Here is a 23750-nt window from a genome sequence, read left to right on the forward strand (position 1 = left end):
TCAATTGCTCCCTGAAATGAACTGCTACTCTATCCACCAAACAGTTGCCAAATAAAAAGCAATTGATCTGACAATAAAGATTATAAAATGTGTTTTGGGGATATGCATTTCTTCCAGGTTGACGGTAAGCAGAGCAAACAGCTAATTTACAAAAGATAACAGAGAAAACCGTATTAAAACTTCATGTTGACTCTGATCTGATGTCTAGTGTGGCTTATTTTAAAGTCTGTAAACATATTTTTAATACTGGAAATAGAAAAAGCTGCAGACGACTTTTCCTAAAAGGAGAATGTAACCATTGATGCTTTGAAGATAACCCCTGGGGATATTATGAAGCACAGGGAGTTCTTGCTACTTACTTGACAAAAAACACAAAAGATTCCAATATCACAGAATAAGGGTGGGGTAAAAGGAGTAGCAAAGCACTAGAGGGCACTCTCTATCTCCCTACCCCTCAGTAATGCTCTCTGTAACACACTCACACTCACACTTACACACACTCATGCACATAGAGAACATGCTGAACATTCAAATATGAAAGTCAGAATGAGATGTTCTCTCAGCTACGAGGAGACAATCAATTTGAATTGTATTAATCAGTGCTTGCACTCAGGCCCTCTCTAGTTCACTATTCAATTACAACTGTTACATCTCATCCCATTCTCTCCCCCCCCAACCACCCCCCCCTCTCAATCCTCCACTCCTTCATACCGTCTGGGTCTATATCTCTGTCTCCTACTGTAGCCACTATCTATATTAATATTTCCCCATTGTTTTTTTCCAGCAGCAGCACAGATGATAGATTTTAACCTAATGAAAAGCACTTCTGTTGAGATTGAAAAGCTCCTTAAAGACATCACAGCAAATCCTCAGCCTTTCTTTCCTCCTCCCCTTCTTTTTCCATACCTTACTTTCTTCTCCTTCTATTTCATCCCTCCTCATTTCTCGGTCCCTCTTCCTACCCATGTCCTCACCACATTTTCTTTCTTGACATTTATGCTTTATCTGCTACATCCCATATGCATCCTGCTACCCCCAAACACTTTTTTTTGCAATCCTTTCTTACATCTCCCTCCCTCCTCCCCCCTCTCTGCTAAATGGGCTGCATTACTGTAATGAGCTGGTAATTTATGGAGGAGGAGTGCAGGACTTGTATCTTTGACTATTGAGTGTGCGGCCTCCCCCAAGCTCACCCTCTCCCTCTGACACATGCACACACTCTGAGAGCCATGTGCAAACACAGACTGACACCCCTCAAAATTAAGTAGGGACATACCACAGACACACACACACACACACACACACACACACACACACACACACACACACACACACACACACACACACACACACACACACACACACACACACACACACAGACAGACAGACAGACAGACAGACAGACAGACAGACAGACAGACAGACAGACAGACAGACAGACAGACAGACAGACAGACAGACAGACAGACAGACAGACAGACAGACAGACAGACAGACAGACAGACAGACAGACAGACAGACACACACACACACAGAGACACACACACAGACACAGACACACACACACACACACACAGACACACACACACACACACACACACACAGACACACAGACACATACACACACAGACACACAGATACACACACACACAGACACACACACACAGACATACAGACAGACAGACAGACAGACAGACACATGCACATGCACACACACACACACACACACACACACACACACACACACACACACACACACACAGACACACACACACACACACACACACACACACAGACACACAGACACACAGACACATACACACACAGACACACAGATACACACACACACAGACACACACACACAGACATACAGACAGACAGACAGACAGACACATGCACACGCACACACACACACACACACACACACACACACACAGACACACACCACACACACACACACACACACACACACACACACACACACACACACACACACACACACACACACACACACACACACACACACTGTAAGTGCACATAATGACATACTCAAAGCAGCACATTGTCTTGTCCGGCCAAAAACAATCATGTACATATGTGCATGCTTTTGAGTGGAAAAGCGAGTGTCAGGCAAAATCTGAAGCCAGCTGCGCTGATTACATCTGAATCATATTTCTGCTGTCAGACGGCATCACACAGACTACACAAAAATACTTTTAAAACGAAAACAGGTGACCCACTTTATACTTTTTATAACCCAACACATTTGTTTACAAGTTGCTAAAAATGTAAACTCCCTTTATATTCAAAAGCTTAAAGGGAAAGTTTGTGTTGTATTGACAAAGTTGCACAGCTTTGCAATTAGTGCTTAATCCTTAATTACATTGTAAATGGTTGAACATGAACTGAGAGGAAAGCTGCAGAAACCTGAAATTGGCCTGTTTGCTTTATGCTGCCACTGAGCTCTTCATATCAGCAGGAAGCTGTTTTCATAAATGTTCTTCTTTGGTTCCCAGGCACAAGTTACAGCCATCGCTACACGGGATAATTGCCATTGTGGGATGTCTTTCTATCGTGGTTGTGTAACCCAATCGCCTGCAGTCGACAGTCTTGGATGTGAATATCCAAAGAGAAAGATACCTGTTTAGACCACAGGGAGACAGGGAGGAAGGGCAATAATACAACTTTCTTGGAAGGATGTTGGATAAAGGAATGAGTAAAAGATGTTGAAGCAAACAGCGGGGGAGGCTTGTTGGCTCCTCTGACTGTTGTCTGTCATCAAGGCTTGTAACCTGAGAGAAAAAGAAGAAGTGGATGTAAAAGGTCAATGTTGCATGCCATAATGTGAATATGCATGTTTGAATTGGATCCATCCCATGTACATGGAGGGCCTCCCACAGGGATGTTAAACACCATGGCGACAGGCGCTGACCCCAGTAGTAAAGAGTTTAAAGGTCAACAGAGCTACTGAGGGGGTGACTGTGACCGTGAACACAGGAACATCCTTTAGAGAGGATCGGCAGGAGGATAAAGACAGAGGGGGGAGTTTGAGGGGAAAGCAAACATTAGAGAGAGGAAGGAAGACAGAGGCGCAGGAGGAAATGAGGAGGGGGGGGAAACAGGATGTGAGAAAGGACAATGTGAGAAAGGACAATATGAGAAGAGATGAGATGATGAGGAAAGAAGAGAAAAGGATAAATGATGAGGACATTGAGACCTGGAGAAATTGAGACGTGCATGCTGGGCATATTCAGGATGACAGTAGATGAGAAGCTTGATAGTAAAGAAATGTGTGGGATTGAGAAGCTGTGATTTATTGGCACACAATACAATGGCCCACATGTTTGAAGCAACGACAAGCACACAGCTAGAAATGTAGACCCCCGTCTGCTTGCTCAGCCAAACCTTTAGATTATAAACAAATAAGGAAGTAATGGTATTTTTCACTGCATGGTTATTTCATTTGTTTTAAGTTTTCCTCAACAACATTCATGGCTGATTGTATTTCCAGCCAAATAAAAATAAAAATGTTGCAGGTGTCAGTGGAGTCTAAACATTTAGGAGAATGTTCTAAGTCAGTAATATTCAGGTAGATTAAATATTTGTGGGGAAACCAACTCATCTTTTTCCTCAATTCTACATATAATGAAATATATAAGGGGGAAATAGTTTCCAAGCATGTCGTTCCCCTTGTTATATTTGGACTAATAACCCTCCAAAGAAGAATTCTCAAGCAGTTTCAAGTCTTTTTTGGCCTTGTGTATTTCATTCTTTGGCACTGTCTATGGAGTTACCTTCTAAAGAAAAGTGCTTTGTGTTTTTATGAGTCATTCTGACTATGCTGCGGCACAAAAACAAGGTTCTTAAACTGTCATTTTGCATTTAAGAGCACTTATCAATTTCATAGACGCAGTCAAAGCAGCAGTCTCGAATAAGACATGAGTTACTCTGTGTGCGTCTGAAATGAGCCTTGGGAAAGGTTAGCCATAAACTGAAAAAGTTGTTTGATCTATAGCCAGGTATTGATCAAAAACACTGTCCAAGCTCATGAAAATGTACATGTGGTTATGTGTGTGTGCGCTGGTGCACGTCGGTTGAGAGTGTGCAGTCCATACAGTAATGGCACTTGACGTGAGATTTGAGTTATGGCCAGGTATCGATCAGAAAACATCACGGGAGCTTTAAACTTTGCTAAAGAGCTTTTGGTGAGACCTGACGACGTGCTGTTACTGACTCATGAGCCATTAGGGAGTTTGTATAAAGGAGACCAAAGTGAGACACAGAAAAGGAGAGCGCATTTTGAAAATGTTCTTTTCAGTTACAAATGACACTATTTTACTTGAGATAATGATTGTATCTCCTCTTCTCGTCTTATTAAACAATTCAAATGCTACTCTGCTAAGTTAAAACATTTGTTTGACTTTTGCATGTTGAGATTTTAGATTAGTTTTTATGGTATTTGTATTCATTTGAGGTTAACCTTAAATATAGCTTTGATTGGTCAAATAGAAGTTTAGATTACAGTTAAGATTATCAGTTAGTTAGTACATTAAATATAATGTAGTGCTGAAAAGAACATTGCATGTTCTGACTATTGTTTCTATTTCCTTTAGCACTTATTCGACACCATGTTAAGTAGTCCCAGTGCTGGACACATTATTAATTTCTGTATTGTCAAGGTTAGATTGTTTGTCACTGTTTTTATTGGTGTTAGGCTTGAGGAAAGAAACAGGCATAACCTAAGCATTTCCTTGGGTGGGTCCGTCTGCTATTACTGGTCTACTAACCTAATTGTTTTGAACTAATTGGTATCGGGTCATTTGTTTTATGGTTGTTTCGGGGGCTAAGTAGACCCTAATTCACACACAGAGAAACACACACACACACACACACACACACACACACACACACACACACACACACACACACACACACACACACATACACACACATGAACACGCAACACACACAAACATTTGGAGGATTTTCTCAGTGGTCGAGGAAGAGGAAGTGTGTGTCTGGTTAATGATTCCTGCAGGGTTACAGCGGACAGAGTGGACTGTTAAAGGCTCGAGATAAGGCATCGAAACAGACTTAGTGGCACTTGGAGTGCTGACTGCGTGTGTTAGATGGAGTCAGGGGGGCATTTCAAGGAGGAAAGGGTCAACAAAATGTGAGGGTATGACTTATGCCTTTAAATAAACATTCCAGTGGGTCCATCTTCCTGTCTTTCAGTGTTGGTAATATTCAAGAACTGAGTGGAGCTGCTAATTACCCTAAGTGGGTGAACGGCAAGCTATTTTGCTTTTCTTTTGATGACTAAATTAATTCCTAGTCCCAATGATTACAAAACAAAGAGTGTTTTTGTATCTTTAATCCGTGTTTTGCCTTTTTCCATAACAAACTAAAAGAACAGCTGATATCCCAGCAACAACACTTTTTAACCCTTCAGACAGGTTTAAATAGTATTAAGATTGGCAGAGAATGCTATGGTGTGTTAACCTGTACTCTGTTCAGGCAGTATGTAATAACGAAAGGTTATAACATGTGAGCAGCCAGTTCTCATTCATAACACTCCGTTCGATGTCTCACTATGGGATGCGCCTCATCGCGGAGCAAACAGAAGCATCAATCTCATTACGCCAATCCTGATTGGCTGGTGATCTGAACCCAAATATAACCATTTCGGTCGACGGGCGCTCGCCGGCTACTCCTTCTGCTTCGCAAGAAGACGGTAATACTAACGCCAGTTAGTATTAAAATCGACCTCGCCGTTTCTTTCCCCGGAAAGCAGGGTAAGGTTTTGATTTTTCTCAAGCTAGCTACGCACCTGTTGCTAGCTAGCTTCCCCTTACTACCGACACCACGGTAGCGAGGACGCTTTTCTTTTTCTCTCTCACGGAGGAGAAAAGGATTAGAAGTATATTGACACACCAGTCAATATTCTTTGAGAACAAAGGACCCACACCGTCCCTTTTTCTCCGGATTAAGGACGGGTTGGTAACACTTTTTCTCTCAACGACGTACCTGTTACGAGCGGGTCCTCTCCACGCTACGAGGCAAACAAGATGGACGCCTCTCCCCCTCACACCAGAGGAGTCAGGGACTCGGAGGCTCGGTTATGCGGCTGCGGGTTGAAGATAGCAGGCACAGACTCACACCAGGTCTGCTCGTCCTGCCTCGGGCTGGAACACGCCCAGGAGGCTATCGACAACCCCGGCTCGTGCGGGCATTGTGCCCGTTTCACCCGAAAGAGCCTCCACCGAAAGCTAGCACACCAAGCTAGCTTGTTGGAACAGGACTCCCTCATGTCCACTGATTCGGCGTTTGGCAATCAAGACACGGGGGCGTCCGCCGCAGAGACTGAGCCCCTCACTGTGTCGGTCTGGGGCTCACTAACAGCGGCAGCTGCGGAACCGGGATCCCACGCCGTGTCAGGCCGGGACCCGGTGGCGGCAAGAGACGCGGGAACGGAGCCCCACGCCTCACCAGGCGGGAGCTCCCGGCGAGACCTCACCATGGTCTCGCCCGCAGAGGCTCGGCCTGCTCCGCATACCGCCGATGGAACTGCTGGTGGCAGCCCACCTCCTACCGAGGATGGGCCCGTCACCAAGCAGGAACCCCACGCTGCCAGCGAAGGTGGACCGTTTCCAGTCGACCATGACTGAACGGTCCTACAGAGCCGCAGCGTTGTCCGCCAGGGCTCTGAACGTTTCCTCACTGCTAACCGCATACCAAGCGGAGCTCTGTGAGGATATGTTGAGTAATCCTGGACCGGCTGTTCTGGATGAGTTGGCCGCGGTCACAGACATTTGTCTCCGTGTCCAACGCTGCGCCGTCCAGGCCACGGGCAAAACAATGGGGATCATGGTGGTGCAGGAAAGAGCTAGATGGCTCAACCTCACCAACCTCCCAGACCGGGAAAAGGAGGATGTGCTTGACATGCCCATCGTTCCCGAGGGGATTTTCGGCTCCGCTCTTGCCTCCATGCAGAGGAGATGCGAGTCGAAAAAGAAGGAGGACGAGGCCCTCCACCTCTGCCTCCCTCGAAGGGCCCAGCCGCTGCCTTCGCAGCGGCAGCCCTTCGTCCAAGCTGCCCCGAACCCTGCTCGGTTCAAAATACCGAAAACGCAGAGGTCGCAGTCCGCCCCGAGTCCCCAGCCCAGGCAGGGGACGAGGGCGAGCTGGCCTAGAAGATCTCCGGTTCCGGCTGCAGCCCAGGCGCAGCCAACCCAGAATTTCGGCCAGCAGTCGAGGAAGAAGAAGCGAGCGGAGTGACAGCCCCTCCTTCTCCCCTCTGTGACAGAGCTGGAAGTCTACGGTTCCCCAGCTCTAAATGTGTTCCCGCCGCCTCGAGAGATGCCTCAACACCATCCTCAAGTCCGCATAAACACATGTCACACACTTATTGATTTTTCTGTCATAAAACATTTTCCGCTGACGCATCCAGGTTTCGAGCCAAGGGCGCAGCTCGAAAAAATGAAAATAAAAACAATAAACAGTCCGTCAACTGTCCCCCTTCTGAGAGCAGCTACGGCCTCTCTCAAAGGGCGGACAATTGACGGGTCTGTGAAGGCACCACCGTCACGCGCATGCGCAGTGCCGGCTGGGGTCGTGAAGGCACCACCGTCACGCACATGCGCAGTGCCGGCTGGGGTTGTGAAGGCACCACCGTCACGCGCATGCGCAGTGCCGGCTGGAGCTGTAAAGGCACCACCGTCACGCGCATGCGCAGTGCCGGCTGGGGTTGAGAAGGCACCACCGTCACGTGCATGCGCAGTGCCGGCTGGAGCTGTAAAGGCACCACCGTATATCTACGGTAAAAAGATATAAGTTCCGAATGCTCACTCACACATCTCTGCTGCGGCTCGTGCGACAAGACGACTGGTTTACATCAGTCGACCTGAAAGATGCGTATTTTCACATCCCAGTATATTACCCACACAGGAAATATCTGAGATTTGCATTTCAGGGGATCTGTTATGAATACAGAGTACTCCCCTTCGGTCTGTCTCTCAGTCCAAGGGTGTTTGTACGATGTACGGAAGCCGCAATAACCCCGTTAAGACAACAGGGTATTCGCCTGGCGACCTACCTGGACGACTGGCTGCTTCTCGCACAGTCGGAGCAGGAGGCTGTTACGCAGACAAATGTCCTCGTAAAGCACCTGCTCAACCTGGGTTTCATAATAAACACAGAGAAGAGCATGTTGTGCCCCGCGCAGACTATACTCTTCCTGGGTTTACGCCTGAACTCGGTGCCCTTTTCAGCTCGCTTGTCAGCGGAAAGAGTGAAAGCTTTCAGAGCTTGTCTCGCTCTTTTCCAGCTGCGCAAACATGTTCTCTTCAGATCATGCCTGCGATTGCTGGGGCTCATGGCGTCAGCCATCCTGGTCGTATGACTGGGACGCTTACACATGAGGGAGTTTCAGCGCTGGGTGGCCGCCCTAAAACTAAACCCTGCGCACCATGGCGAGAGTGATGGTTACTGTGAAATGCGTAATGGCACTGCACCACTGGCTGCACCCGACTTTTCTAGTACGAGGTGTGCCTATGGGTGCTGTCCTTTCACGGAAAGTGGTCACCACGGACGCATGTCTGACAGGTTGGGGAGGTATTTATGAAGGTCGCCCGGTGAGGGGTCTCTGGAGCAGAGACCTCCAGCGGGCGCACATAAATTACCTGGAGCTTTTAGCGGTGTTTCTCACCCTAAAACGCTTTCTGCCTTTCCTCAGGGGACATCACGTCCTCGTGAGGACAGACAATACGACCACAATATCGTATATTAACCGCCAAGGGTGTTTGCGTTCTCTCCAGTTACACACACTGGCGCGCAAACTGATCCTATGGAGCGGTAGACGTCTCCTCTCTCTGAGAGCGACGCACGTACCGGGAGTGATGAACCTCGGGGCAGATCTACTGTCCAGAGGTATACCACTGTATGCAGACTGGACTCTACATCCAAGGATTGTGAGCCAGCTGTGGGTGCGTTACGGCAGGGCCGCGGTGGATCTGTTCGCATCGAAAGACAATGCTCAGTGTCAGCTGTTCTTTTCGATGCGCGATCTAAATGCACCGTTAGGCGTGGATGCACTCGCGCACGATTGGCCCCCGGGCCTTCTGTACGCGTTCCCACTCCTGGCTCTGATACCCCCAACTCTGGCCAGAGTGAGAGAGCAATGCCACACACTTATCCTGATAGCTCCGCAGTGGCCAGCTATGTACTGGATATATAGCGGAGATAGATCAGCTGCTGTGCGGGCAGCCATGGCAGCTCCCACTACGCAGGGACATACTGTCCCAAGCGGGAGGGTGATCTTTCACCCACACCCAGAGCGCTTGGCTCTATGGGCCTGGCCCGTGAGTGGTACAATCTGAATACAGTGTGACATGAAGCTGACCCTGGCAGCTGCCAAGCGAGCCAGTGGCACTCATGCACTATCTGTACAGTCTTCATGCACTCAGTTCGCCCCAGGGCAAACAGAGTGTGGTTGAAGCCCAACCCTGCCTTTATATTAAGGCGGTTGGTTCAGGTACCACATTTGACATTGAGGCATCCTCCCCGCCACTGTATTCCTCCGGGGAACAGCGGCCGGATTTGCCGTGTCCAGCCCGTGCTTTACGCACGTACAGGGACAGATCAAGGGTGCTTCGTCATAATGACCAACCCCTTGTGTCCTGGGCTAACCCTTATAAGGGCAAGCCTGTTACTAAGCAACGGCTCTCCCACTGGTTTGTGGAAGCAATTGCTTTGGGGCTCATACGAGTCAGAGTTCGCAGGCACCCTCGGGTCCGCGAGCTCTTTCGACTCAGGGTCTGGCTGCATCCTGGGCTCTGTCCAAGATGTCTCCCATCCAAGACATTGGTGCAGCGGCGAGCTGGTCCTCGCCGCTCACTTTTGTCCGCCTCTTAACAGGCTGGACGTTCTGCTCCCAGTGTGACTCAAGCAGTGCTGGGCACCTGGTTGAGTCAGAGCTCTACCTGTTAAGTTCTGGTTGGTTTGGTGATTTTCGAGATAAGCTCGTCTGACAATACGGGAGCTACAATTTCCCATAGTGAGACATCGAACGGAGTGTTATGAATGAGAACTATAGGTTACTTACGTAACCCCAGTTCTCAGAGTAACATGAAGTGAGATGTCTCACCAGACGGCCCTCCTTGCAATGGTGAAGCGAGAAGAGGTGCTTATTTTGAATGACGCATGCGTCGTGGCGCAAGCTACTTATAGGGGGTGAATTCCCTGACGCTGACGTCAAGATCACCAGCCAATCAGGATTGTCGTAATGAGATTGATGCTTCTGTTTGCTCCGCGATGAGGCGCATCCCATAGTGAGACATCTCACTTCATGTTACTCTGAGAACTGGGGTTACGTAAGTAACCTATAGTTTTCTTCTGGGTCGTAATAAGCGTGATGTAAGAGAGGCCCATTTCTGGGCTCTGGATCCAATAGTAGCGTGTAATTACCTTTACGACCTGCTCCCTATGCTAGAGGATTAGCCATAATCCATAACCAAAGCCATAACTATTGCTATGCTACGTTCATTTTAGTCAGACGCATGCAACATGCAGTTCACCAGAATGTTGTCTGTCTTCATTTTCGTCCTCTTTCCGCCTCTTCACTTCCTCTGCTCTCTCGTATTCTCATTTTAAATTGAGGTTGTTAAGCTTTATGCCCCTCCGTCTGGGGTGTCAGAATTCGAGAGCTGTTTCCTGTTATACACAATCCAAAATAGAGAAAGAGGGAGAGTAATGGAGAAAGAGACAAAGGGGGAAAGAGAGAGAGACAAGTTGTGGAGATTAATATTGTCAAAGGAGAGGTGCTGTTGGTTTGAAATAGAGCTTGATATCTTGGTTTTACTGCTGATGTCAATGGGAACTTAGTTTGTGTGTGTTTGTGTGTGTGTTTTTATTAGTTGCTTGTATTGAAAAAGAAAGATGAAGATATAAAACACACTATTTCCACATAGATTATACACATACATTTTATTTATGAGATGATGTTGTTTACAATACAAATCAATGAGGTATGAACAATTGGTAACACAAGTGATGAGTGTAAAAAAAAAATACAAAGCATAAGACAGAAAGATAGCGAGACAGAGACATATTAAGAGAGGACAAGGCTGACTGAAGTGACAGAGTATAGAGGGGTTGTCCCAAGGCATTGGGGCGCAAATTGTGAGGTGCACATATAATAAATAGAAAGAGTTTCCAAGTTCTTAAAAGTATTTCAACTGTGAGTGCAACCTATCCTTTGCTCTTGGTGTAGACCATAGTATGTTCATCATAATTGAGTCCTGATGAATAATGCCGACCTGTTAAGTGTCTTGTTGACCTGTGAATGTGTGTGTGAATGGGTAACGAGTGGTTGTATTCAGTGGTGAAGGAAAGGCTGTTGTAGGTCACCCCTGTTGTAGGTCCATCTCTCCTTATCGCGCCTTTACTCTGTCTATCTGTCCTTGCCCATCACTCTTCCCCTCTATCTCTCCCTTTCGCTGCCACTCACTCACCTTTCCAATCTTCCTCTCCAAACTTCACATCCTCTCCACAAGGTTATCACACATCAACTACTACAACTCTGTGTGTGTGTGTGTGTGTGTGTGTGTGTGTGTGTGTGTGTGTGTGTGTGTGTGTGTGTGTGTGTGTGTGTGTGTGTGTGTGTGTGTGTGTGTGTGTGTGTGTGTGTGTGTGTGTGTGTGTGTGTGTGTGTGTGTGTGTGTGTGTGTGTGTGTGTGTGTGTGTGTGTGTGTGTGTGTGTGTGTGTCAGTTCACCATGAAACTTAAGAGTCACTTTTGACTTGTACTGCCTTTACCTCACCACTTAAGCATGTCTGGGTCTGCTGATTGCTTCTGTTTCTCTCTCTCTCTCTGCCTGAAACACACAGACACACACTCACAGAAACACATAAAACCATACAAGCACACACTGCCACAAATGTTATGTGTCAGCTGGTTTACATCAGATCAGAGGCTGATTGGGAAAATGCCCATGCCCTCTCTCACTCACACACACACACACACACACACACACACACACACACACACACACACACACACACACACACCACACACACACCACACACACACACACACACACACACTCACAGAAGGAGGCACACTGCCTTCTCCCTGCCCTCTGGCTAATTAATTTCCCAGATTGAGCATGTCCCACCATAAAGTGCTCTCCCTCCTTCTTGTGTCCCACTCAATCTGTTCCTCCTCTCTCCAGTGTCTCTCTGTGGAGCCTGGCTCATTTCAGTTCCCCCGGCCTTTGATTGCGTTGGCCCAAAATGTCAGGGCAAAGAGCGTCACCTCATTGAACGTCTGCCTCTCTCATTTTGTTCCTTCTCTCTTATTCGCTTTTCTCTTTCTTTCTATTTCTTTCTGAATATGTTTCTCTGCCTTGGAAGAAGCGGCCCAGTTTTTGTAACATCAAGTTCATGTTCATGTCCACAGCCCAACAGGGTTGTCTCTCCTCTCAATCGAGGGATTGTTGGCATCCCTTCTCAAGTTCCCTCTAGTTCTCACAGCTTTTAATGTGTTAATTCCCAGCCAACAAAACAGTCCCTCTCTCTTCTTGCGTGTGTGATTCAAAAGCTTTATTTGGTATGTTGTTTACTGAATTAGTTCTGGTACTCTGCTTGACCCCAGTCAGTTTGGCTGGGGGCTTTGAAGGTGAGCATAGTGTGTTAATCAATCATACCATGGGGCCGATGCTGGGCCAGGTCAGATAGGCATCAAAGGAGGTAAGTGACATCCACATGGTGCTCATTGAGGTCTCCTGACAGTTTGTACACTCATGTGTGATGTGCATATGTGCTCATGCATGTGTATGTACAATCATGTAAACACAATCCTGTGGGAGCATTTTCCCTTTGCTGCTCATGGTTAAAACCAGTACACAAATGAGTATCATGTTACACACACACAAGGGAACATACACACATGTACATACTTGTACAGAAAAGGGATCCAAGAATGATACACCATAATCAATGTAAACATCTGAAAGGTCATTCACCTTTTGTCCATGCACTTCATCATGTGTCTCTTTGTTTGGGATTGGATCCATTGAAGAAAAATTGAAAAACCGAAAATTCAGCCTATTTTTTTCCTGATAATTCACCAAATCTTTGTTGAATCAGCATGAGGAAAGCTTGGTAAGTCAGCTGTTTAAATGTCGGTAATCAGCACAGTCCTGCTTGGACATACTTGAGTCCTGCACCCTTATTGCCCTTCCTTTTCTTTAAAGGGTTTGAAACCGCAAAAGGGAAACTAACTTGGCCATGTTCCTTGCAAAAAATCCATGTCAGTACTGGTAAGACAATTTGCTAAATTGGAAGGAAAACATACAGATTGTAATTTCCGCCCTAAAAAATAGCTTTTGCATCCCTTGTTACTACTTACACCAATTCAGAAGACAAGAAATGAAAAGTGAGTTTATTTTGGTTTTGGGCATGCAGCAGCACAGTGGAGAAGGCAACGCTGAGGCCAAGTTTTTAAACGCAACACAAAGAACCAAGTGCATGTCTTTCACATTAGACATGACAGTTGTGCTCTCTGGAATACATCAGCCATAATAAGCCATTTTTTGCATTATCCCTGTTGCCATATTCACACACACACACACACACACACATGCACACACTGCACCACAGTAAATCTTAACCATATACCATCATGTCTTTCGTAAGCATTCTGTCTTCATCAGCGGCTGAAATATGGTGTATAGGGTTACAGCAGACAGGCCTGGGGATGGATTCAGAGCAATAAGATAGCAGTAATGGCACACCATCATTTAGGCGAATGTAATAAGTGAATATCTAATAAGCCTGTAAAAGATGCTTAACCCCTGAAGCTCTGAGGTCAGGTACGGAGATAGTGGAATAAGTGGATTAAGGAAGGTTTCTTCTCACGTTGCGGTCATCACAGGATTGACCAACTCCTGACCCCTCTGTTAAGAATGTGGTTACTTTACCCCAGAGCCGCTCCTCTGTCTGGATAAATCCGCTATTTATGGCTTTTGATAACAGCTTGTGCCTGATATGGGAAAGTAATAGGTTATGAATCTCTGTCTAGAGATAATGTAGAAGTTAATGGAACACAGAAGATTTGAGGTTTTACTTGGTTATTCACCTCTGCTCGATATTTGTCACCTTGTTTCTTCACTAAGAGCTATGAGTAGTGCCTTCCCCTTAAATTCTAACATTTGAGAAAGTCTTAGTAAAAGAATTGGAAGGCAAACTACCATGAGCGTTTGCACTACTCAGTATTTGACACAGCTTCCTAGAGGGACTAAATGGTTCATGACACTTTATATTGATCCATTGATCGATTTGTTGTTTGGTGATTGATTAGTAAGAAGATGTGTTGGCCAAAATCCCAGTTGCTTAAATGAACTGCAACAGTTGCTTTAGAATACGATCCCCACCTGTTTTTCGCATGATGACATAAGTTTATCCTCAAATGACAGATTCAGTAAAAGACAGGTGAAATGTGCCATGCTCAAAATGAATGATATCATGGATTTAAGGTCAATCTTTGAGTCTCTCTGTTTCTTTTAACACTAAAGAGGGAGTGTAAACACACATACACACAGACATAGCCAGATTCAAAAGCCATTTCCAGCCCGGGCAGCAGAGTGTGTCCTCATTACCGACTGTGAGTGTGGAGTCACCACTCAGTCACAGCTCCTGCTGCCAGAAAGGGATTTTCTGCTCACTTTTCCTCTGACTTTTTCACCTTAACTTCTCTTGCATATCGGTTCATCTATTTCTAGGACAGAAAATCCTTGTCAGTCAGGAAATACAATTTCCTGTTCTTATGGTCCCATACACTGCCAGTCAAATAATTTTGAAACCCAATATTAAAAAGTAAAACACCTCTTCTGTTTGTACTTTTATTGACTCTCTCTTTTAAAACCGGTTCAGTTGCCCTCTCCATCTCTGACAAGGTGAACAAAACTGTTTTTGATTATAGTTAAAAGGTTTCCCTTAAAGCTCTTCTCTTTCTGAAAAGTAGCCAACTATTTCCATTTGCCACCAGGAGTAGCTGGAGTTTACAGTCTGCTGATAGAGGATCAAAGGCAGAGGGAGAGAGGCAGAGCACACGGGGATATTAGACTTAATGGCGACCAGATGAACTTGTTGATGGAGTACTAAACAAGTCTAAATAGCCTAACACTTGGCTCATTTTGACAAAGCCATTATCTGACTCTCCAGTTGACCAACGTGAGTGCATAACAATATGTTGTTAAGTGTTATTAGCTCTTCTCTTTCTCCCTGCTGCTATCTCTTACGACCACATGTTTTTCTTTATGAAGTCAAAAGCCTGTAATTCACTAATTTCGAGTAGGAAGGTTGTGTACTTAGGTAAGTGCAGCCCAGTAATCAGGAAATGCACGGACAATATATTCACACACTTCGTATACATTCACTGTGGTAGGCACCCTGTCTGCTTCAATCCTCTCACTTTGTCAGGTTGAAAGAAGTAACGGTGAAGTGGAAGAAACAGGGTCTTGGAGTTGTTGAAGGGGAAGTGGAGGGAGTTCTGTTGTTGGATTCGGTTAACTGTGAAGCTCTCCTCTTTTATTTGATCTCCCTGTTTCTCAGAAAACTCCCAATCGCACTGCAAGGAGGTTTTAACAGCAGCAATATGTGTGTCTCAACATCAGACGAGAGGTCTGAGCCCAGGTAATCGAGTTTGGGATCATGTGATTGGACATGACAAGGGAATCAGGATGGGGAGCCATTCACCTATATGACGTTTTTCCAATCTCACACACACTCAAACACACATAGAAACATGCAGGCGTCTCCATTTTTAGAATGCTTTACCGGGTCAGGGCCAGTCAAAAAACAACATGGCTACTCCATGTGCTGTGAACCCATCTGGCCTGATGGAGCCTCTTCCCCATGGTGCCGTTTTACATGAAACATTCTGTAGCTTCAAAGCCATGTTACTGCTGTTCAGTCATAATGTGCCATTATGCATGGCATCCAAGAGCATGCTGGAGCACAAAGGGAACCACATGTCGAGCACCCAAGTGCCCAAGGCTATATGTTACATATGTTACCTACTGTACACAAGATGGTTCCTGTGTGTGTGTGGAGGAAACTCTACATTACATAGCTCCAGCTGCACTAGAGGAAAAAGGGTTAAATACATGCAGTTGATTCAAAAAGTGTACGATTATTCATTTCCCTTCTCCTGCGGAAACAAGCTCCCGCTCCGCAGTGTAAGCACACTCTCGTGTACACACACACAAACACATTCTTGAACAACAAGTTACCCAATGTGCAGCGACATCAACAATCTGCTAATTCTATGTTTACATTTCTATGTTGACAGGTAGAGATTAAACATTAAAATGTTTGTATACATAAAAAGTTTAAACACATGCTTTCCCTGCTGGTTAAAATGGAGATGTTTGAGTCTCTATCTTGTTTGTGAAAAAGTTTGAGGTGAAATAGATTTCCGTAATGAAAAAACAACATCAGGGCTAAGTAAGTATTTGAAGGTGCTGTCAAAGGCTTTCTCTGTCTTCACCCTCCTTCTTTCATCTTTCTCTCATCCCTCGCTCCACCTCCTCCCGTCCCACTCTCATTAGTGGTGGTTGTGAGAGAGGGGAGAACAAAGCCCAGACCTTACCAATCGATCACCGAGCAGCACTATCAATCGACTGGTGGCACACAGGTCTCCTCCATCTGCCCAACGATTGACGGGTCAAAGATTGATGAGGAGGATTGTTGTGTCTCTGTGTATGTTTGTTTGTTAATGCAACAGAGAGTATGTCTTTATTTGAGATAGATAACAGACAATTTGATATCATCTGGTTTGTCAGCTGCACAGTTTAATATGTGCTCAGCTGAAAAATAAATGAAGACTATATTAAAAGAACTCATTTCTGAGGTTTGTGTTTGTTTGCGTGTGTGCATGAGTGTGTAATGTGTGTAGTTATGCACACATGCTCTAGGTTGTAACAAAACCCCCAGACACTGACACATATTTGTTTCTGTGGATACTCTTTACACTGGCACAATGTTTCTGCCCTATCTACCAGCAGTAAACACAAACACACACTCACACGCTCACATACCAACCCAGTCTCATGGCATTTCGTGTTCACCAACACGATTTTTCCCTTTTTTTCGTGTTGCACAGCACGATTTTAAAAGCAATGTATTTCTACTGGTAATGTGTTTCGTGCCTGCAGGCTGCAGCACGTCTTTTTCTCCGGTCGGGTCGTGGAAGACCGGAAGCTGTGTGGTTCATAAAAACATGTTCTTACTCAATATCAAGCCACAGTTATTGCTTTTATTTTAAATCGTATAATTTCGGACTTTTGTTGCCGTCTGTGAGGAAAATAAATGGGGCTCAGAGCCTCAGGATACTGAAATCTGTATTTTTTAAATCTTTTTTTCCTTCTAATTTGTTATTCTTTTCAAAAATAACACACTATTATTTACTCACCAATAACACACAATTATCCTTGCTTTTATTTATTGGTTTAATTCCATAATCTCGGGCTTTTTTGGCGTCCGTCAGGAACTGAATTTCAAAATAAAAATAACCGGAAACAGACGTAGGACTATAAGGGACATTTCGAGCATCATTGCGATTGTCAACATTTCTGAGTTTAGGATGGCCGAAGACACTACACTACCCATAATCCCCAGCTATCGTTTAGGACTACAGTCCCGTAAGGTTATGAAGAGCGTCAAACAGCTGTATGAAATGGAACGAAACCACGCCAGACTATCCAAAACTGGAATCGAACGCCCCCCCAGAACTACACATGCTGGCTATTGTGTTTCGCAAAATGTTCTATGGGACGTCTCTACTGAACGTTTTCGTTTTTCCCACAATTAGAAGTTGCCAGTATTAAACACATTGGTGTTATCAAATGTAAAACATATAATTAATAAATGGGTGAAAATCACTTGTGTCCTTAATATACCCACATGACAGCTCATTGTTACTTTGTAATTCTACTCCACTACAATTCAGAGGTTAACCTGGTATTTTTACTCCACTGCATTTATTTGAGTTACTTTGCAGATTCTGATTAATTATGTGAAATATAAACAACCCTTAAATCAGACTTTAGTTACACCTGAGTAAAATGCAGGTAAGGTGATTGTCAAGTGCCAACAATCAGGAGAGATATTTGATAGTTGGTGCTTGAGAAGACTAAACATGTATCTGCAATTGACATGAATGGAAACGAGTAATAAAGTATATTCATTACTCATTATTCTCTACTAATAGTTAATTAAAGACTGTATATTATGGCTATTTTGCACATCCCTTTCAAGATTTTCAAAGGTTTATTGACATATCATATACTACGGTGTAGTTATGCAATGAATGAAAACCTTGGGTCACAGGTTCCTCAACAGTGCATTACAAGACATCTATCAATATGTGTGTACCTCCACCATTAAACTGTCATATTCTGCACATTTCTTATTCTATCTACATACATCAGAGTATAATTAATATGTATGATATCAGTTAAAATAAGTGCTTCAACATAGTTAACATTGCAGGAAAGCAATATATTAGACGTTAAGTACTTTGTCAGGCTTAATATTTATCTGTAGATAGATACCCCCAAAGTGTTTTTCTTATTTAAAAGAAGACCTTAATCTAAAGTGTTATTTAATGTTTAAATAAAGGTTAATTCGTTTTTCTGTTTTGCACCTCCTCCTATTAATATCTTTGTACATTCTGCACTAAACTGTTTTATTGTAGCGATCACTTATAGTATCTTCTTGATTTTTTATATTCTATATTTCTATATTTATACTTTCCCCCTATGAAAGTATGTACTCTTAATATTTTTTAATCAAATATAACACATAAAAACAATAATTCAATAACGTGCTTTAACCACTAGGAGGTGCACACAGCCATAATAACTTTGTATTAGTATTAGTGTAGGACACTTATGTACAACATCTGAAGATGTGTAGTTTTATACATGCTTTCACATAATTTTACAGCATATTGCTATACTATTTCAGACTCAGTATTTACATTCTTACATTCAATGAAAATCAGTAATATCTTTAAAAACTACAGTCCTTTTATATCAGCTGTGCACCGTTATGGTGTAAATCAGGGTTGCCAACTCTCACGCATCTGGCGTGTGATACACGCTTTCACTCTCAATCTCACGCTCTCACGCTGCCCAAACTATTCTCACGCCAAAACAAGAATACCGAAGACTAGAAACTGTTTTGAAAACTTTTGTCACGTAGTTTGATCGTCTTCTCAATAGAACATCTTTGATAATGTCTTCTGGCCAATCAGAATCAAGATAACGGCATGGTGTTGTTGCAGGAAGTCCCGACGGAGAATAATTTTGCTGTAGTACATCTCTATATACATTGATACAACATTACGTGTTGATAGAAATCAACACGTAATTAAATAAGACCCCACGGTTTGATGATTGATAGGTGTGTGGGCTGTCTTTCATTTTGACATACAGAACAATGGGGGCTATCCACCCTTATCCACAATGTAAAGTCATTCACACAGCCTCTTCCCTCTTCTCTCTGTGAGGAGCAGCAGGTTCAGCTTTCAGAACAAAGTAACAAAAAACTAAAATGGCATTCATTTTTTAAAATATGTCCTGTAGTAATAGATGTATTTATTTTTCTTCTCAAGAGAGTACCAGAATGTGTATTTTATGTTAGTATTTCAAAAAATCTCCTGGGGGAGAATCCCCCCAGACCCCCCTGCAGGGGTTGGGTTTTCAGCATGTCAACTCTTTCACCTGTGGGGAAATTGCAGGATTGGCTCCAGGTCGCCCTTTTTATTTACTACAAGACAAATGTGCCTTTTTATTTCATACAGTTCAATTTGGATTGAGACAGGGAAATAATCTAACCCTCACGCGTGGCGTTTCACTGTCAAGGGGAGCGTGTATGTAATTACATTGCAAATACTGACTTGAGCCCCACCACTGTATGGGTTAACCGTTAGCCCTACCATAGATTACCCAACAAAAATACTCCGCCCCATATTGCGCATGCGCAGATCTAAGATCCAGTAGAAATGATAAAAAGTAAAAGTCTGCTGCTTATTGTTCTACTAGGCCAAAATAGAGTCAAAGAGTATGAGAGTGAGTGTGTTAATTAATATATTTAGCAGTTTGGAGTAAGTCTGTAGATGTGTTTGTGTGTGTGTATAGGCCTCTCACGATAATTTATTTTGTTGGATAAATTTTCCCGGAAATTATTGCGATAAACGATAATATTGTCGGCACCGTTGTATGACCATTTTAGACCACTGACATACTGATAATATATAATAATAATTCAAGTACATCCTTTCAAACTGCTAGTCACATCCTCATGTAAATGGCAATTTATCGAGTTAATTTTAATTTATCGTACGATAAGTCAATTAATTGCTTATCGCGACAGGCCTATGCACACAATAAAACAGTGGAAACAAACATGTGTTTGACTTTCATTAGTGAATGAAACTGTGTGCCCTTTATATTCTGTGTCCAATATTGTGTCTTTGTATATATTGTAAATATATATCCTATATATATGCTAAGGTCCCGCTACTGACACGATAGCAGTCATTTCGTGCGCATATGTGTAATCAAACCCATGATACCAAAATCTCACTCCAGCCAGGTACCCAAAGTTGGCAACCCTGGTGTAAATATAACCTATCTATGAATTAGATCAAATGTAAAAGTCAGCCGAATTAGTGTTGATACTGTAAGGAGACGTATTGTGTGAAGAGAAATTGAAGATGTTGTTTAATTCTTGATCCACGTCAAGTATTCAGTTTCGGCGGCATTTCTTCAGTTTTTCCAAAGGTCTTCTCATCAGGGCTCTATAAATAAAGAACTACGGCAGATCTGTAATATACAATGCAGCCGAACCGTGTATTACAATGCCATTATGTGATGACTTTCAAAGAGAAAATAAAGAGCACCCGGAATTAAGTATTATTTTATTCTTTTAAAATGTTTTCCGGATTTCATATAATATAAACACCAAATCCCAGCATGCATTGCGGCTAAAACATCCAATCAGCTTGCTTAAGACCATAGCTGAGGATCTTGGGTAATCACTCGAAATGCTTACGTCTGTTTCCGGTTATTTTTATTTTGAAATTCAGTTGCTGACGGACGCCAAAAAAGCCCTAGATTATGGAATTAAACCAATAAATAAAAGCAAGGATAATTGTGTATTATTGGTGAGTAAATAACAGTGTGTTATTTTGAAAAGAATAACAAATTAGAAGGAAAAAAATATTTATAAAAATACAGATTTCAGTATCCTGAGGCTCTGAGCCCCATTTATTTTCCTCACGGTCTGTGAAGTCCGAAATTAAACGATTTAAAATAAAAGCAATAACTGTGGCTTGATATTGAGTAAGAACATGTTGTTATGAACCACACAGCTTCCGGTCTTCCACGACCCGACCGGAGAAAAAGACGTGCTGCAGCCTGCAGGCACGAAACACATTACCAGTAGAAATACATTGCTTTTAAAATCGTGCTGTGCAACACGAAAAAAAGGGGGAAATCGTGTTGGTGAACACGAATCAATAGATTAAAAATCGTGTTGGTGAACATGAAATGCCATGAGACTGGGTTGCACATACACATCTTCAGAATTAAATCATACCCTGGCACGATGTCATTGCCTTTCAGTGCTGTGATGAATTGGAAATGGGGGACCCTGATGTAAACAAGACGAAAGTCTTTCTCTGGTTTGCATCCCCTTAACAATTGTATGTTTTGAGCTGTACTGTACTGTACCCAATATACAAGCTGTTAATAAACTTTTCAATCAATCAATCAATCAATCAATGTGACTATTGCCAATGCTCTAATGGATGAATCCTGCAGCAGTCTGAACAAACATAGTTGTGTATGTGTGTGATGTGTGTGTTTCAGTGTGTTACCTTGTATGTGTGGATAATTCCAAGGTGTTGTGCAAACATTGTCGTATTTGTCACAGCTGGCCAGATGACACTGGTTCCATCTGGAATTACTGTGCGTCTCTATGGGAGGATGATGCTGCTGCATTTGCATGAGAGCGGGTGTCAGACTAACACCTTCACTTGTTTCTCTCCGTCCCTCCTTACCCTCACCCCTCTCTCGCTCTCCCTCCTGTTTCCACAGCTCTGATAGCCATAGGCCAGTACAGCAGCACCATAGAGACTGTGGATGCCGGCTGGTGTAAGGACATCACAGACCAGGGAGCCACACAGATCGCTCAGAGCAGCAAGTCCCTCCGCTACCTGGGCCTCATGAGATGTGACAAGGTAACATGGCTCAGCCCTATATGTCTGCTGCTGTCTGGTTCCCTGTCAGTGCAGTACAGTACCTAATGTATGTGTGCAGCCATCTCAAAGGATGCTTTTGGAAATGTGAAAAAGAGCAAAATGGTGTCTTTTTTGTTATGTGGACAGCAAAAAACATTATGAGAATTTGCAGAATTAAAATAATCGTCAGAATGATAATAATTATCATTAGCCTCACTTTAGTGCAGTTGTTACCGCCCCCATTGTTCTCTAACTGTGGGTAACATATGGTGGTTGTGTGTGCAAAATACTGTATTTTTGCCCAGTTCTAATTACAATAGCAACAGGTGTGCAATCAGACTCAGATTGCTTGCTGATTGCAAACCTGTTGCTATTGTATCTAAAACGGGGCAATAATACAATATTGTTGTTATCAGAAAACAAAGTGAATTATTCATATTAGAAAATGAATTATATTTTGAACGTTCATATATTTGTATGAATACAATCATGTACCAACATGTTTAAGCTAAGTCACCACTGCTGTGCTCCGTATGTCCATCAGCCATTTTGGTTATAAAAGAAGGGAAGGGACACAGTGACCCCTCTCAAACCTACTCACCTCTGGGTCTGACCAACATTCTATCCAGAGTCACTCTTAAACCTTCATCTGGCCTCTAACCCGTCCAATCACCAACCTGATAGAAGCACATTTAGTTGTAGTGCCATGGTAACTAACAACTCCTCCCACCTCTCCAATTGGCTCAGTGGAGCTGCTACCACACAGATGCATCCACTTAGTGTGGGATCATTCAGTGTGACATGAGTGGGATGAGGGCAGACAAGGAAGGGAAAGTGAGCAGCTGCCTAACCAAGAAACTTTAGCCTGTGCTGATATTCTACAGCCTGCGTTCTTGTTCTGTAGCGTAGTACACAGCACAGGTCATACTCCCAATGCTGGTGGGCCTGCATATGGTGAGTGTAATAGTATGTTTTAGTGAGCCTTTTGTTGTTCAGGCCACATTTTACATTTGGGTTTAGGGCTAAACTAATTTAAAGCCCCGTGCTGTGCAGTAAAAAGTGAAAGTACTGTAAAAGTCGGCAGGGAAGAAAAGGAGGGAGTATAAGATTTGACTTAAAGTTGAGGCCCTTACACCGGGTTGGGAACTCATCATTTTTATTCCTACATTATAAAATCAGTGGTATCTGCGTGCCGTGGCCTAAGGATTGACCCTATGGATTTTTCAGATAAAAATGCCTGCCCGGAGATCGTTAACTGCGACAAGAACATCGGTGTATCATATTTATCTATTTATGCTGTAATGAAATTAAAACATATGAGGGTCTGACAGTGACCCCTATATGTTAGATCTCAGTGATGAAGCAGCACACTCAATCCACATTATTGCAGACATGAATGTGTATCTATCATATTTATCTAAGAGTAATAAAGAGAAACTGCA

At 43.6% G+C, this 23750-nt stretch overlaps 1 protein-coding gene across 1 annotated transcript in view; it reads left to right on the top strand.

The window, feature by feature from the left end:
* fbxl17 (F-box and leucine-rich repeat protein 17) overlaps positions 1–23750 on the top strand; it is a 245833-nt gene that overhangs the window by 202530 nt on the left and 19553 nt on the right. The window contains exon 10 of the mRNA XM_034234925.1: positions 22166–22308. Within this exon, the coding sequence (XP_034090816.1) occupies positions 22166–22308 (143 nt within the window). The remainder of the gene's footprint in view (positions 1–22165; positions 22309–23750) is intronic.

This window comes from Gymnodraco acuticeps, unplaced genomic scaffold, assembly GCF_902827175.1.
Source record: "Gymnodraco acuticeps unplaced genomic scaffold, fGymAcu1.1, whole genome shotgun sequence".
NCBI classification, from domain to species: Eukaryota; Metazoa; Chordata; class Actinopteri; order Perciformes; family Bathydraconidae; genus Gymnodraco; species Gymnodraco acuticeps.